The sequence below is a fragment of the Anabrus simplex genome, chromosome 7 (assembly GCF_040414725.1).
Source record: "Anabrus simplex isolate iqAnaSimp1 chromosome 7, ASM4041472v1, whole genome shotgun sequence".
NCBI classification, from domain to species: Eukaryota; Metazoa; Arthropoda; class Insecta; order Orthoptera; family Tettigoniidae; genus Anabrus; species Anabrus simplex.
This window is the reverse complement of record NC_090271.1, coordinates 182,334,760-182,351,093: the sequence shown is the minus strand read 5'-3', so window position 1 is coordinate 182,351,093 and position 16,334 is coordinate 182,334,760. Positions and strand designations below refer to the sequence as shown.

The 16,334-nt window shown below is 38.2% G+C and overlaps 1 protein-coding gene across 3 annotated transcripts in view; it reads right to left on the bottom strand.

The window, feature by feature from the left end:
• mop (myopic) overlaps positions 1-16,334 on the bottom strand; it is a 310,174-nt gene that overhangs the window by 23,440 nt on the left and 270,400 nt on the right. Inside the window, exon 18 of one of the 3 annotated variants that reach the window (XM_067151489.2) lies at positions 11,655-11,796. The exons of 1 other annotated variant lie outside the window; for it this stretch is intronic. In XM_067151489.2, coding sequence (XP_067007590.2) covers positions 11,655-11,796 — 142 coding nt within the window. Of the gene's footprint in view, positions 1-11,649; positions 11,797-16,334 lie in introns of all 3 variants that reach the window. One more of the 3 variants, XM_067151487.2, reaches the window with a different exon arrangement.

The window sequence follows — 16,334 nt, the reverse complement described above, 5'->3', positions numbered from 1 at the left end:
TGCGAGCTTACAGCCGCACACTTCTAACCCCATGGCCAACTCGCCCGGTAAAAGGGAATTTAGCTGGCCAAAAATAACTAGGTAGCATTGTCAATCACAGAACATATCTTATGAAAATAATATTTCAAGTACTTTCATTTCAAAGTTAATTGTAAAACTGTATTTTGGAATTGAGCTGAAGAAAGGAATGCTAGATCCTACACATAAGGGATCACAATGATTTACACAGATTTATGCTATTTTGTAGAAGAATGAAGCACTGAGCTGTAAAAACGCTTCTTCTTTAACTGATTTGGAAATATTTACTTCTTTGCTATTATTGTACAGTCAAATGTCGATACAAAGAATACAAGCTGAATGAAAAAATTTCCAGTCCCTATGTATAGTTCCATAAAGTGAAATATAGAATAATTTCATTTGGGCGAAGGCTGGTAGTACAAAAACTACATTCAAATGTGAAGAAATATATGTCCTTTCATCGACATTATGACCAATTGAAAAATTTTGGATGCATATTTCCACTTACTGTGTATTGTGAAACATAAGCTGCATATTGACAAAGCCAGTAAAAAATGAAATGGCGTACAGCTTTTAGTGCCAGGAGTGTCCGAAGACATGTTCGGCCCGCCAGGTGCAGGTCTTTTGATTTGACACCCGTAGGCGACCTGCGCATCGTGGTGAGGATGAAATGATGAAGACGACACATACATGCAGCCCCCGGGCCAGAGAAATTAACCAATGATGGTTAAAATTCCCGACCCTGCCGGGAATCGAACCCGGAATCCCTATGACCAAAGGCCAGCACACTAACCATTTAGCCATGGAGCCGGACACAAAGCCAGTATGAAAGCACCATTACAGTTTTTTTTTTTTTTTTCCGCAGTTTGCTTTACATTGCACTGATACAGGTAGGTCTTATGGCAACGATCAGATAGGAAAGGGTTAGGAGTAGGAGGGAAATGTGTAGAAAGGCAACCAGCTGACTGGCGTTTGGCCCGTGCACCGACAAATTTCATTGGATGCGATATCCTGGAAAGCAATCTTCAAGGTTGTCAACAGTGGGATTCAAACACACTGGGCCGATTGCAGAAACGGTGTTTAGACTATGTCTACAGTGAAACAATGCCTAAGTATGGTTGCTGCATTGCAGAGACGTTATTTATCTCTCAGACACTGTCTAAAACCGATGTGCAACCGGCCATGTTTAAACACTACCGAGAACACCGTTTAACCTCAAATAAGAGGAGTGAAACACAATCAGAGGTTATGTATCATGAAACATGTAATTTGTAGTATCATGTTGAGACGATTTTGGTAAGAAAGGTTAGTCCGACGGCCTCTCTGTGGGTCGCCCACTGCGAAATCACAGCAGTTCATTTGAAATGTACAGGGAGGTAGAGCTTAAAATAAGATTTCACTTTTCAAGAGACTTGTTTGTTGAGACTAACAAAGGGACAGTCCGGTGACTGCCAACTGGAATACAATTCTTGGCAACTGATATATTTTATTATACATGGGGTAATTTCCATGGAATTATAGGACACTTTGACTACATACTACAAGTCAGAATTACTTGTCCCAATCGTCAGAGGGCTGTCACATACATCAACCGGGAGTGATTCACTTATATTTACTGCCAAGTAAGCACACATAATAGTGAAAACAAGTAGGTTGTATGTGGTTTATATATAATCGTCGCGCTAATTCAGATAACTTTTTGGCAACTATGAGATAAGAAAAGGCAAGTGGTGGTGGTGGTGATTATTGTTTAAAGAGGAGGACTGGGGAAGAACAGCCATGGCCATAATAACAGCCCTACTACTTGCCTGGTGTAAAAATAGGGAAACTACAGAAAACAATCTTCAGGGCTGCCGATGATGTATTTTGAACCTACGATCCCCATCTATATGACCTGTACAACACATTTGGTTACACATTACTATTGTTTCACCTTCCCTTCGTTGAAGCTATTTACGACTAGATTACACTCACCATAACAAAGGTATAATCAAAGCTACACTTCCCCGTACGTTGGAGTGTTGCTTTAGTGTCGAAAATATTATGAGATTTAATTTTCACCGAAAGCGATATTCTTATCTGTGGGCAAGTCATGCTCATGCTTAGCCGTATTTGACTAATGTGTAGGAAGACAAACAGCTGACTGGCGTTCGTCGCGCGCACCGACAAATTTCATTGGTTGCGACAAGCAAAGAGTTGAATGAAAGATACTTCCATCTCCATTTTCAAACTAATATTGAAACTTTAAACGATGTCTAGTTAAACACTGGCTGAACATTGTTTATGCAATGGAAGATTGTGCTCGATTTAAACGTTGTTTAGGTAGACATTATCTAAGGCTTAAAACTAGTCATCGTTTCTGCAATCGGCCCACTATCTCCCGAATGCAAGTTCACAGCTGCATGAACCTAACCGTATAGCCAACTAGCCCAATTTACAGTATTCTTACAAGGAATATGGAGTTAAGGGATGCTACAGATAAGCATAGAATGTCCCAGGATTGCACTGGTTTTGAATTATCCTGTTATCTCTGATACCATTTAGAGTCTACTGTCAATCTTTCACTGCTGATGGGGGGGGGGGGGGAATCTCACGGGAGAGTTGCAGCATGGAATTACCGTAACTAACTGTATGTGTACACTACTGTATTTCCAGGTGAGGGTATTTCTTGTTCTCTTGCACAATTAACAAGACTGTTGTGTCATTACATTTGTTGTGGATACATTGACTGATCCTATAATGTAAAACTGGATTATTGACAGTAATCCCATCTACAGTTAGCATGGATTGGAGTGCTCATGTATTATGAACATCTGAATTGTAGGCCTTTCATTGCTAATTTCAGTGTGCAGCGAGTATGCTCTGTACATACCGTATAATTTATGCCGTTAGGTTAATTATGTTGACCAACTCAACAGGAACATACATACATACATACATACATACATTATCATTATGGACTGTTATGCCTTTCAGCGTTCAGTCTGCAAGCCTCTGAGAATTTACTGAACGTCGCCACAATCCTCGATTTGCAACTAGTGTTGTGGCCTCATTTAGTTCTATACCTCTTATCTTTAAATCGTTAGAAACCGAGTCTAACCATCGTCGTCTTGGTCTCCCTCTACTTCTCTTACCCTCCATAACAGAGTCCATTATTCTCCTAGGTAACTTATCCTCCTCCATTCGTCTCACATGACCCCACCACTGAAGCCGGTTTATGCGTACAGCTTCATCCATCGAGTTCATTCCTAAATTAGCCTTTATCTCCTCATTCCGAGTACCCTCCTGCCATTGTTCCTACCTGTTTGTACCAGCAATCATTCTCGCTACTTTCATGTCTGTTACTTCTAACTTATGAATAAGATATCCTGAGTCCACCCAGCTTTCGCTCCCGTAAAGCAAACTTGGTCTGAAAACAGACCGATGTAAAGATAGTTTCGTCTGGGAGCTGACTTCCTTCTTACAGAATACTGCTGATCGCAACTGCGAACTCACTGCATTAGCTTTACTACACATTGATTCAATCTCACTATATTACCATCCTGGGAGAACACACAACCTAAATACTTGAAATTATCGACCTGTTCTAGCTTTGTATCACCAATCTGACATTCAATTCTGTTGTTTTTCTTACTTACTGACATCAATTTAGTCTTCGAGAGGCTAATTTTCATACCATACTCATTGCACCTATTTTCAAGTTCCAAGATATTAGACTGCAGGCTTTCGGCACAGTCTGCCATTAACACCAAGTCGTCAGCATAGGCCAAACTGCTTACTACATTTCCACCTAACTGAATCCCTCCCTGCCATTTTATACCTTTCAGCAGATGATCCATGTAAACTATGAACAGCAAAGGGGAAAGATTACAGCCTTGTCTAATTCCTGTAAGTACCCTGAACCAAGAACTCATTCTATCATCAATTCTCACTGAAGCCCAATTGTCAACATAAATGCCTTTGATTGATTTTAATAATCTACCTTTAATTCCATAGTCCCCCAGTATGGCGAACATCTTTTCCCTCGGTACCCTGTCATATGCTTTCTCTAGATCTACAAAACAGAAACACAACTGCCTATTCCTCTCGCAGCATTTTTCAATTACCTGGCGCATACCGAAAATCTGATCCTGACAGCCTCTCTGTGGTCTGAAACCACACTGGTTTTCATCCAACTTCCTCTCAACGACTGATCGCACCCTCCCTTCCAAGATGCCAGTGAATACTTTGCCTGGTATACTAATCAATGAGATACCTCGATAGTTGTTGCAATCCTTCCTGTTTCCTTGCTTGTAGATAGGTGCAATTACTGCTTTTGTCCAATCTGAAGGTACCTTACCAACATTCCACGCTAATTTTACTACTCTATGAAGCCATTTCATCCCTGCCTTCCCACTATACTTCACCATTTCAGGTCTAATTTCATCTATTCCTGCTGCCTTATGACAATGGAGTTTATTTACTATCCTTTCCACTTCCTCAAGCATAATTTCACCAACATCATTTTCCTCCTCCCCATGAGCTTGGCTGTTTGCAACACCACCAAGATGATTTCCTTTTACATTGAGAAGATGTTCGCAATATTCCCTCCACCTCTCCAGTGATTCCCTGGGGTCTATTGTGAGTTCACCTGAATTACTCAAAACACTGTTCATTTCCTTTTTCCCTCCCTTCCTAAGATTTTTTATTACTGTCCAGAAAGGTTTCCCTGCTGCTTGACCTAGCCTTTCCAGGTTATTACCAAAATCTTCCCATGAATTCTTTTTGGATTCAACAACTATTTGTTTCGCCCTGTTTCTTTCATCTATGTACCAATCCCTGTCTGCCTCGGCCCTTGTTTGGAGCCATTTCTGATAAGCCTTCTTTTTACGTTTACAGGCTGCTCTCACTTCATCATTCCACCAAGATGTTCGCCTTTTCCCATCTTTACACACATTTGTTCCTAGGCATTCCCTTGCTGTTTCTACTACAGCATCCCTCAACAGGAAAGGAAAAAAAAAATGTTAACAGTTCTCTTTAAAGGAGAAATTACATGGCGAGTCTAAAAAGTGAATCATACAATCACAATCACCGTCAGCCATATTCAATTGTTTTTACGATGTGGCCTCTTTAAGTCCGAAGCAAGGTAGGTTTTCATGAGGTCTCTCCATCTGGGACGGTCTTGAGCGATGTTCTGCGATGTAATCTTACGGATGTCTTTATCCCATCTGTCCGGTGGTCTTCCACTAGGTCTCAGATGATCTTTCGGACTCCACTCAAGCACAAGCTTTGTCCACCTACCATCAGTTCTCCGAGCAACATGGCCTGCCCACTGCTATTTTAGGGTAAACACCCTTTCTAAAATGTCACTGACCTTCGTGACTGACCTGATGTAATCTGCTCTCTTCCTGTCTTTCTTGGTGAAGCCTAGCATGAACCGTTCCATAGCTGTTTGGGTTGTTCTGAGTTTTTGCTTAAACTCGCTCAATGTCCAGGTTTCACAACCGTAAATATGTGCCTTTCAGGATTTCCTTAAGGGAGAAAAAAAAGTCTGTAGGCACCAGATCCGGGCAGTATGGTGGATATTCAAGAACAGTCACGTGCTGCTTAGCTAAGAAGTTGCACACACGGATCGCAGTGTGTGGGCAGGTGTTGTTGTGAAGGAGACCCCACTTTCCAGTCCTGTACAACTCAGGCCGAAAACGATTGATGTGTACCAGCAACTGTTTCAAAACGCCCTCGTAGAATGTGGCATTGACAGTTTGACCCTCCAGTATGAATTTCTGATGGATCAGGCCATTGCTATTGGAAAAAAGCAACCAGTAGTGTTTTGATCCTGGACTTTTGGACATAACTGTTTTTGGGGTGTGGGGAACCCGTTGAACACCATGCCACCGATTGCCGCTTGGTCTCTGGATCAAACTGGTAGCACTAGCATTCATCACCTGTCATGGTTACATGTGTCAATGAAATTTCCAGCAATTTCCATCCACGTTTCCTTCTGCTCATCAGTCAATGTGCGCAACACAAATGCAGAACAGGTCTTCCGCTTACTCAAATTGTTGTGAATGATGGTGTTCACACTGTTCTTGCTAATCCCTAATTCCCCCATATCCTTCTCAGAGACTAACCAATTTTGTGCCAGCATCTGCCACACTTGCTCGATGCTTTTTTTTTTTTCATTTCTACTTGTTGATGGTTGATCCGGATGTGGCGCATCATCAAGAGTTTTCTGTCCATCCTGAAAGTGCTTGAAATCATTGCAAACACATTCTGCTTAATGGCTTCTGTTGTCTGGCCCCGTGGTGTAGGGGGCAACGAGTCCGCCTGTCACCCAGCGGCCCCGGGTTCGATTCCTGGCTAGGTCAGGGGTTTTTAATTGTAAATGATTAATATCCCTTGCCTGGGGACTGGGTGTTTGCGCTGTCCTTAACGTTCCTTTTGTCACATTCAACACTTTACACTTCCGCAATTTCCATATACACACAGGTTCCTTTTTTTTTTTTTTTACATCGCACCGACACAGATATGTCCTATGGCGACGATGGGACAGGAAAGGCCTAGGAATGGGAAGGAAGTGTCCATGGCCTTAGTTAAGGTACAGCCCCAGCATTTGCCTGGTGTGAAAATGGGAAACCACGATAACCATCTTCAGGGCTGCCGACAGTGGGGTTCGAACCCACTATCTCCCGAATACTGGATACTGGCCGCACTTAAGCGACTGCAGCTATCGAGCTCGGTACACAGGTTCCTAACATATGGTGCAAGTAGGGGCAAAAGATCTTTCTAGGTCGACGCCCCAAACAAATAGCATTTTATATAATTTTTAAAAAAATTAAAAATTAAAAAAAAAAAAAAGCTTCTGTTCCGTACATTTGAACCAAAATTGCATGCGACTCCACTTTTCTCATTTTGTGGCAAAACTTTATGTTTATGCGTTGCTCCATTGTACTATGACACGAGTTTCCCCACGCACTACGTTCAACTGGTTGCCACGGACTAACATGCTTCATCTCCAAGTTCAACGCCACATGACACTTTGAGATGTCGCTCTATTCATATACGCATGCACACAGTGTTACCACAAGTTGCGATTGTGACATCGGTCTATTCATTCACTATGCATTTTAGATACACCTTATGTTTTACAAGATGTAAACAAAGGTCACACGAAACTTGATGTTGCAAAGAAATATTCCATCTACACTTTCGACATTCATTAAGGACTGAAGCAAGACAGAGGAGAACCTTGAATCTGATGGCATCGGTCCACAGTGAAAGACAGTGAGAGCCAGAGACTATGAGGAAATCAATAAAGCTGTTTATGCTGGTTGTGGCTACCTGTAAATAAAATAAAAGTGGAAGTTGATGGGCCAATGCCATGTGATCGAACTAGATCTTTCAGGTCATCTTAAAATATCACTGACTTCAGAGGCAGCACTGGACGGCTGCGGAACCGCCCCCTTCACTGTGAGTGGTAACGCAAAAGACGCACCAAGAGAGTTGGTAGAGACTTGGAAGGAGGAACTGTTGGGAGAAACTGTAGGTTATTGGACCTGTACATCTATCTGATAACTCTACAAACAATGTAATAACATTATTTAATTCACAAGTAGACTCTACAAAATAAAGGGTCGCTGTTGTCCTGCGTGGCCGACTCCATGATACACAACCACTATATACCACCAGAGTCTACACATCCTGAGAAGCACATTGTACTGCAGTCAAAGCAATTCCAAGAAAAAGAAGAGAAATAAATATAAGAACAATGAATATAAAATAAGAAGTAATACTTTTGGAATTCTTTCAGGACACATCCTGGCTGCCAAGAATATAAATTTCTTCAAAGCAGCACTAAATAAAATACAGAAGACAATATGAAATTATTACTCTATATATCAAGTAATTACAGTTCATTTTCTTCTGTAATGGGTCTCTTAAAATGACTAGGATGTGCAAAAAGTTACAACTCACACCAAACCGTTGGGTCGGGGGTGGACTTCCTCAATGACTGCCACCTCCAAAACAGAGATAGCAAGATGTCTTCTTTCTCCAAGACAAGTGCATAAGGTTGGACACTTGGACAGAAACTGGTCCACTTGGACCTCTGCTGGAGGTGGTAAAGATAGTCATTCGACCATTGCACTGATATTCCAGAGAATTTTCCAACTTAGCTACCTATTGCTTGCTATATGTATCCATGGAACGTCCTATACTTGAATAATGTACGCCTGTATGGGACCCTTCTCATTATATCTCTACTCATAGATTAGATTCAGTACAGCCGGGCTAAGTGGCTCAGACAGTTGAGGCGCTAGCCTTCTGACCCCAAACTTGGCAGGTTCGATCCTAGCTCAGTCTGGTTGTACTTGAAGGTGCTCGAACACGTCAGCCTTGTGTCGGTAGATTTACTGGCATGTAAAATAACTCAGGCGTGACTTTCCCTGTTTGCTGAGTTTCAGAAAATAGTATTTAAAATCTATTTTCAACCGTTTTTATTCAAACATCCCCTATAACAGTCTCATGCAAATGAGCATGTTTTGCCTTATAGTGGTGTTCTACATTAGACCTTTTCAATATTACAGACTGCTGTCATAGTAGGTATTTTTCACGGTCCACTGTTAGCAAAAATGTGTTCTTCCCACTAGCTCTCTGCAGAGAGATTTGACAAAACAGTTTCTTTTTCATTAGTTTCTGCTACCACTTCGAACTTAGGTATCACCGCAATGATAGAATCTGGCAGGTCTTCACAGCTCATCGCCTACCTGCCCAATTACGAGGCTGTGTGCCAAGGGCTAAATGCCCAGTATTAGTACCTCTGTTGTAGAAGAAATGGACACAGAACTTTGGAGAGAAACGTGTGAGAAAAATCCCACCTCTGCAAATGTAACCATTAATGATTTTACTGACCGACTGGAGTGATCGTAGAAGATGAGATTATGGAAGAGGACATAATTCACAGTGTGATACAAGGAAAGGAAGATGGGCATGTGAAAGAAAATGGTGAAAAAGACTGCAATACTAGTGCTGGTGAAAGCGAAAGCGAAGGAGACCTGTCTCTTGCTGAGGCTGCGTTTCGAGAGAATTCTGACACAAATAGGTCTTATCCATCACCTTCATTAACCCGATGAGTGCTACGCCCGCCTATTGACAGGCTGACGTGGCCGGTCCACCAGTGCTACGCCCGTCTATAGAGGGTGCGCGAGAATTTTTTTTTTTTGTTTCCCGGTTCACTTTCGAGTGCGTATTTGATCTCTGACATGTTCTGCAATCTGTTGGGCATTATGTAGAACTAATTAATCACAGATTATAGCTTTGGGAAGTAACTTACAGAGATTTTTGTAGATGTCTGTGGAGTTCATCTGTGATGTAAACAAACATGGCGGAACAACAATTTAGTTGCTCTTTCAGCGATGTTATTTCGGATCACAGAATCTTTCAGTTATTAACCACAGCGGAAAGTGATGATGGAGATAATCATTTTAAGGAATTTTTAAGCGATTTTTAAAGTGAGAGTGATAGAGAGAATGCCAAAAATATTGTATATGAGAGAGAAACAGAGCCTCCTTCTAAACGAAAGAAGAAAAACACAGCGAGTACAAAAGCTATTTTATTGCTAATTTCGTGGCGGATGGATTACTTTTCTTCACCAGAGTTTCAGGTAACTGTGACAGGCTCTGAGGGCCAAGTAGTGTTTGATGACAACCCGAAAATCATTGACTTTTTAGAAACTTTTGTGCCAGTGGAGTTGGTGCAGATAGTTAAACAATTCGGCATCACAAACAACCAGCAGAAAACATTTAACTATCGCCACATTCCAGGTTTGGAAAGTATTTTAAAATATCAACTTATATACTTCTAAGAAGTTACATGTATTAATTGTCTATAGATTTTCGGAAATATTATTTTGGGGTCTTTACTTTGTATAAAGATAATGCACGCATGGGCGCGTAACTGTAATTTTGTTTTCTCTAAAAATAATATTGAACATAAGTGTAGGATTTTCTATTTGCATTTAGATTTATAAACAACCAACATTTATAAACATTTTAAGCTAATCACCCCACTGATAAGTTAAAAATTGAGGCTTTTACAATTTTTTTTACATACGAATGAAAAAACTCAGCACTGAGGTACCAAACAGTCAACTGGTAACTCAGCACTTAAAAGATTAATGTACAGATCCAGCATTTGCCTCGTGTGAAAATGGGAAACTACGGAAAACCATCTTCAGGGCTGTCTATAGTGGGATTCAAACCCACTCTCTCCCAAATGCTACCTCACAGCTGTGCGAGCGTAACAGCACGGCCAACTCACTCATTGTTTTCTGGTTCAACAGAACAACACTCCCAATAATGTGATGATGTGTGCAAGTCTTGTCATCAACTACCTAGAAGTGTCCATTGTAATTTTTTCAGTGCAAAAGAAAATGACCAATTTTTTCTCTAAATGAAAAAGTTGAGTTACAGTTCAGTCAATATGAAATTCAGGAGTGCTGACAACATAGGCTTAAGTAAAAAGTATACTTGTTTTTGTCTAGAATGGTTTGTTATAGTGTACCGGTATGTTGAGTTAAAAAATTTCAATACAACGAAAATAATAATTTCACGGACTCCAGAATTTTGTTATACTGACATTTGACTGTATGCAACTACTACCAAACATGAAATATTGAGCAATACACCACCTTTTAATCAAAAGTACCCTTTCTAGCTGAATAGTTCCACCATCCGTTATACACTGAATCAAGGAGTTAAATAACAGCAGAAGGCATGTAATAAATCAGCACTGTGGAGTTCACAGAACAATTTGCCATGAAAATGCAAAATTTTATTCCCTTGAATCAAATCATAAAATATTTTATTCAAAATTAATATTTTATATCTGAATTACTTAATATAATAATATAGAGAATATCCGATGGTATATTAATATCATAATAATAATCACCACCACCATCACCAGCAACAGCTGCCACTATTGCCGCCCTACTCCTCCTAATACGATGAGGGAATGTATACACGTTCTTAACTCATATGAGAAAAGTTATTTTGAAACTCTCAACAAATGAAATATCCAATATAAAACTCGCATGTATGCCTACATGAAGGCAGGGATGGTTTAAAAAAAGACATTAAAATTATTAATGAAGACAGGGATGAATAAGAAAGTATATGAGAAATGCTTCAAAAGAATAGAAAGCAAGCTTGTAGTTTTACAAGACTGTTGATTTCGTGATCATAGCCACGGGACCTCCTGTGTTACACAGTATCGGAACCGTAAATGCGCGACTTTTAATTTAAAAACCCCATATATATTGGTTGAGATTTCAAACGCGGCCGCCTTGGTGAGAAGCCAGTGACTATGCCACCCTACTATCATAACCCTGCTTCAAAGATGAATGCTATGTATTACGTTGGGATAAGAATTTTAAGTACAAACTACTATACTACATCTGCCTTCTTAACTATGGCTTATAAAGATATTTTATTGCAACCTTATGATAGTTTTATCAGAGTAAGTTAATAGAAAGAGTACTGAGTAAAGTTCTGGAGTATAAGTTTCCAGAATGTAATGGACGACCAGGCTACATAAATAGGAGGTAGTGTGACATGCACTATAACAAAAGTCAAGCTGTACATTGGAAGCTACCTAACCCCATTTTCTCTATTCCTGACTGCAGCTGGCTAAGGTCTGTAGGCGGGCCCAGCAGGAAATCCTCCGAGGGATGACGAGTGTGAGACTTGCCTCCACGGTTCCGCTTGTCCTCAAACGTAGAACGACTTGTCAGGATTCCCCCTATGGGCAACAGGCACCAGTATTTAAAATCCACTAGAGAGAAATTTCATCCTCTAGTGTCAGATACAGTTAAAATTTAAAGGATAAACACTTAAGAAATACCTTAAGATGCTGTAGAAATTTATAGCACGATGTGGCTTTGTGACCATCCAATAATTGAAGCTATTACAGAATTTGAATCAGCTTTACCCTCTGTAACAGCTAAAACCAGCAAGGAACACTCACCAGCTATATTTGACAAAATGTGGCAAGGGAAATTTTTTCACATTAAGACTGACTGAACTTTGAACTTGATGTTGATGTTCGTTTATAACGTTGATAAAAATCTTTTAAAATGGTGTGTTTTGAACGGTGGCCTAAATTTACTCTGGATAATCACATGGATGGTACACTAATTGCTATAGTGAATGATCAAGAGTATGTTCTGTAAATGTCCTAGTAGGCTATGTAATTTAACCATAGATTGATTATCACCTTCTTATACAATGTACTACAATGTCATATTCATACCACAAAATACACAGACAGAGGAAGTCCATACAAACAAGTCCCCAAAGCTTGAACGTAAATTTATGAATTAGCAACAGTTATGTCTACTACACATGGTACACAGATAGGATAACATAACACTCACAATTCAATAACTAGAAGGCCATAGTAATTAATGGAAATGTAGGCAATATTTAATTACACGCTTGAAAGTCTTGTGGTCCTCCCGGAACCTCAATTGTTAGGGTAACTTGTTCACAATAGAAATCAAGTATCACTGAGTTAACACTGAGGCACAAAAATAAGAATATTAATCGTAAAATAACTAATACTAAGAATTTAATCTTGAGATTTCTATAATTCAAGTGCTGTGTTTCTATGTGAAAAGCAGAAAATAATTTACAACTTATGTTCTTCAGTCTGTCAAAACTAATTTATGAATAAATTTGGAAACTACCTGAAAAAGAAAACATATGATAACAGAATTATACCTGAAAGAGAAACAAACTAGAAATAATTAACTTTATTAAAAGTCTATTTTAATTAAGTTGTTTCTCTTCAGGTATAACTGTTATCATGTGTTTTCTTCTTCAGGTAGGTTCTAAATGTATTTATTCATACATTAGTTTTGACAGGTTGAAGAATCTGTTATAAAGTAAGTTGAATCTAAGAAGAAATGGCTTTAAAAAAAAAAAAAAGAAAATAGTTATTATAACAGCTACATTATGCAAATTTCTAATTTGCTGTCAGCAATTGGGTAATTCTAAAATCATCTTAATTCTTTATCTGTGCTTCTCCATAGTATATTTGGTTCAGTGCTCATCTGTATTTTAGACAGAGAATAAATCCAGCAAAGTCACTTCTCATATAAGAGTGCTTAAATGTGATGATCAGTTTTCAAGCCAAGCACTCCATGATCTCTTAACACCAATTATTGTCGGTGGTGTATCAACTACATAGCAAATTTATATAATGTTCCTTAGAAATACAAGTTAAATGTCCTTAATTATTTATGGTAAGTTAGTGCAGATTCAGTCCTGAGCACTGGAAATCTAATCAATGTCCCTACTATACCATGGGATCTCTGATAAGATATTCTGAATCAAAGTACTTGCAGTGGGGTGGCCAGTGGGTTCCCCCCCCCCCCCCCCCTAGCAGGTACCAGCATGTTGTCAACTACCCAAGTACTGACCACACCCAAAGTTTAATTCAAATACAACAACTATATTCTACAGCACACTAGCTGCTGAGGAATTTGCACATAGTGACCCCACAATCATACTCCAACTTTTCAATTACACCTCTAGGATTTGGTAGTTTCTTACAAAAGGTCAATCTCATTTTAAAATAACACTAGTAAAACTTCTTTCATAACTAGAAATAGGTTATGTATAATGTAACTATTTAAAATAGTTTATTTGAATCCGCCTTGATCAATACACTCATTAAATGAAAGAAAAACTATTTAGTAAACCAAACATGTTTCGGGAAATCTCAACCATTCCCTTCCTCAGTGGTCAGATCAAAGAACAAAACATTATCACACAATCTTTTGTTTTACAATTTAAAGAAGTATTGTCCTAATACACCACATCAAAGAGTAAAAAGAAATATTATAAAAATGATCAATACATAAAATTTTGGTTGAACTGAATGAGAATACTATATAAATTTAGGATCTTCAAGTTTTCCTTCTTTTCTTCTTTTTGCTCCTTAAATGATCATATGCTAGTCTGTACAGTTACTAGAAATTCTGGTCATTTTGATTTTCTAATTTTCAGAAAAGCTACTCAAACAGATGCTATTATAAGAAATGACTCCAATCATCCAGGTCAACATAAAAATGCAACATTTCACAGTTTAATTAATAGAGCTATGAACATACCTATGTCTAAGAAGAATCATAATAGAGAGATAAATATAATCCATCAAATCGCCCATAGCAACGGATATTCCAAAAGATTTATTAATAGAATGACAAATAAAGTGAAAAATGAACCCAAAACAACTTTAATTAAAGAGCGAAAAGAGAAAAAGAAATTTGCAGTTCTAACTTTTCAAAATAAGCATTCTTATCAACTGGCTAAAATTTTCAGGAAAAAAGAACTTCAATGTCACATATAAAACGGATAATAAGATAATTTACAATTCAGAAAAGATAGAGAATAAATGTATATTTAATAAATCAGGAATTTACAAATTAACATGCTAAACATGTAAACAAGGATACATAGGACAGTCTGGTAGAAGTTTGGCTATAAGGTACAAAGAACATGTTAATGCGGTTAAACATAAAAGATATTCGGCAATGGGAGAACATATGATTGAAATGAATCATAAATTTACAGACATTTCCAATGACATGAAATTATTACATTCGGCCAAAAAGGGAAAATTAATGAATGTTTTGGAAAATTTAGAAATTTACCTTGCACAAAAAAATAATTTTGAATCAAATTCAAATGAGAGAAGTGCAGAAGATAACCCACTGTACAGACTAGCATATGATCATTTAAGGAGCAAAAAGAAGAAAAGAAGAAAAACTTGAAGATCCTAAATTTATATAGTATTCTCATTCAGTTCAACCAAAATTTTATGTATTGATCATTTTTATAATATTTCTTTTTACTCTTTGATATGGTGTATTAGGACAATACTTCTTTAAACTGTAAAACAAAAGATTGTGTGATAATGTTTTGTTCTTTGATCTGACCACTGAGGAAGGGAATGGTTGAGATTTCCCGAAACATGTTTAGTTTAATAAATAGTTTTTCTTTCATTTAATGAGTGTATTGATCAAGGCGGATTCAAATAAACTATTTTAAATAGTTACATTATACATTCAGACTAGTCAATACGGACCAAACACAATATTAACCTATAATGGTTAAGTTTATTAATAGAAATAGGTTATGCGACTTCCCTCATAGCACCTACTCTATGCACCATGCCATGGTGGCAGTCGCATTCTACTGAATATGATGAAACATCTTTAGGCATCAGCTCCAAGTATCCTGTTTATGTAATGCATTCTAGCAGACTTTGTAATATAACTGTAAACATTTAAGCACAGTACTAAGATAGGTACAATCATGGACAAAGGAAAACTTACCTCTTCGTAGTATAGGGATTTCTGTTTAAGGACTTTCCATCCCTCCTCTCCCAGCTTTAGAGAGCATACACCAGAGTGAGGAATACACCATTAACTTTGAGGAAGACCAGACTTCTACTATTCTGTCTAAAAGTCAGACCTTTTAACGGAACTTCATATGAGCAAATCATTACTTTTGGCAGTGAACACTGTCATTTGCTAATCAAGAACAGATTTTTTTTTTTTTTTTGGGACAAGAAATATTGTTAAATACAGAAAAATATATGGGACATATGAATGGTAGTTTCCCAACTGCATCATACCCATTCAACTGTTTGTGTGTTAGGAGAGTTCCTGATTATTATAAAAGAAAATTTTGTCGACGTAGGTTGTGTCTGCCAGAGTCATATTTGCACAATCCGGAAAAAACAAAATTTTGAGAGCATCATGATATTTGTCTACAATTTTCCTAGAGTATAGCAAAACAAAGAGAAAAACCATGCTAAAGATGATCATTATTATTGTCAGAATTCAAATCTCAGATCTCGGAACACTATATTTCTGCTTTGGTCATGGAGCATGAAGAACTATGCTTTGTTATGAAGCCAAGTGTCCAGAAATGTCTTTCTTCATACAGAAAGAATTAATAATGCAAGTTTTAGAAACATTAACTCCTAACAAGCTTAAAATTCAGCTGAACACGCAACGAGGTGAACAACTAACGACGACTGTACTGAGATGACGAAAGGTAAATGGAATAAATGAATCTTAAGATCTACCGTACCATTAAACAATGACAACAACAACAACCACCCCAAAATTCATAAACATTTGCATTATTTGGGATCAAGAGCAGTGAATTTAATGAGAGGAACAGAAACTTAATACTAAAAGCAGTCCTTTATTTTATTTTCTGTTGTATAGTAGGCCTATGTTCACACTTTTATTTCTTTTCTCT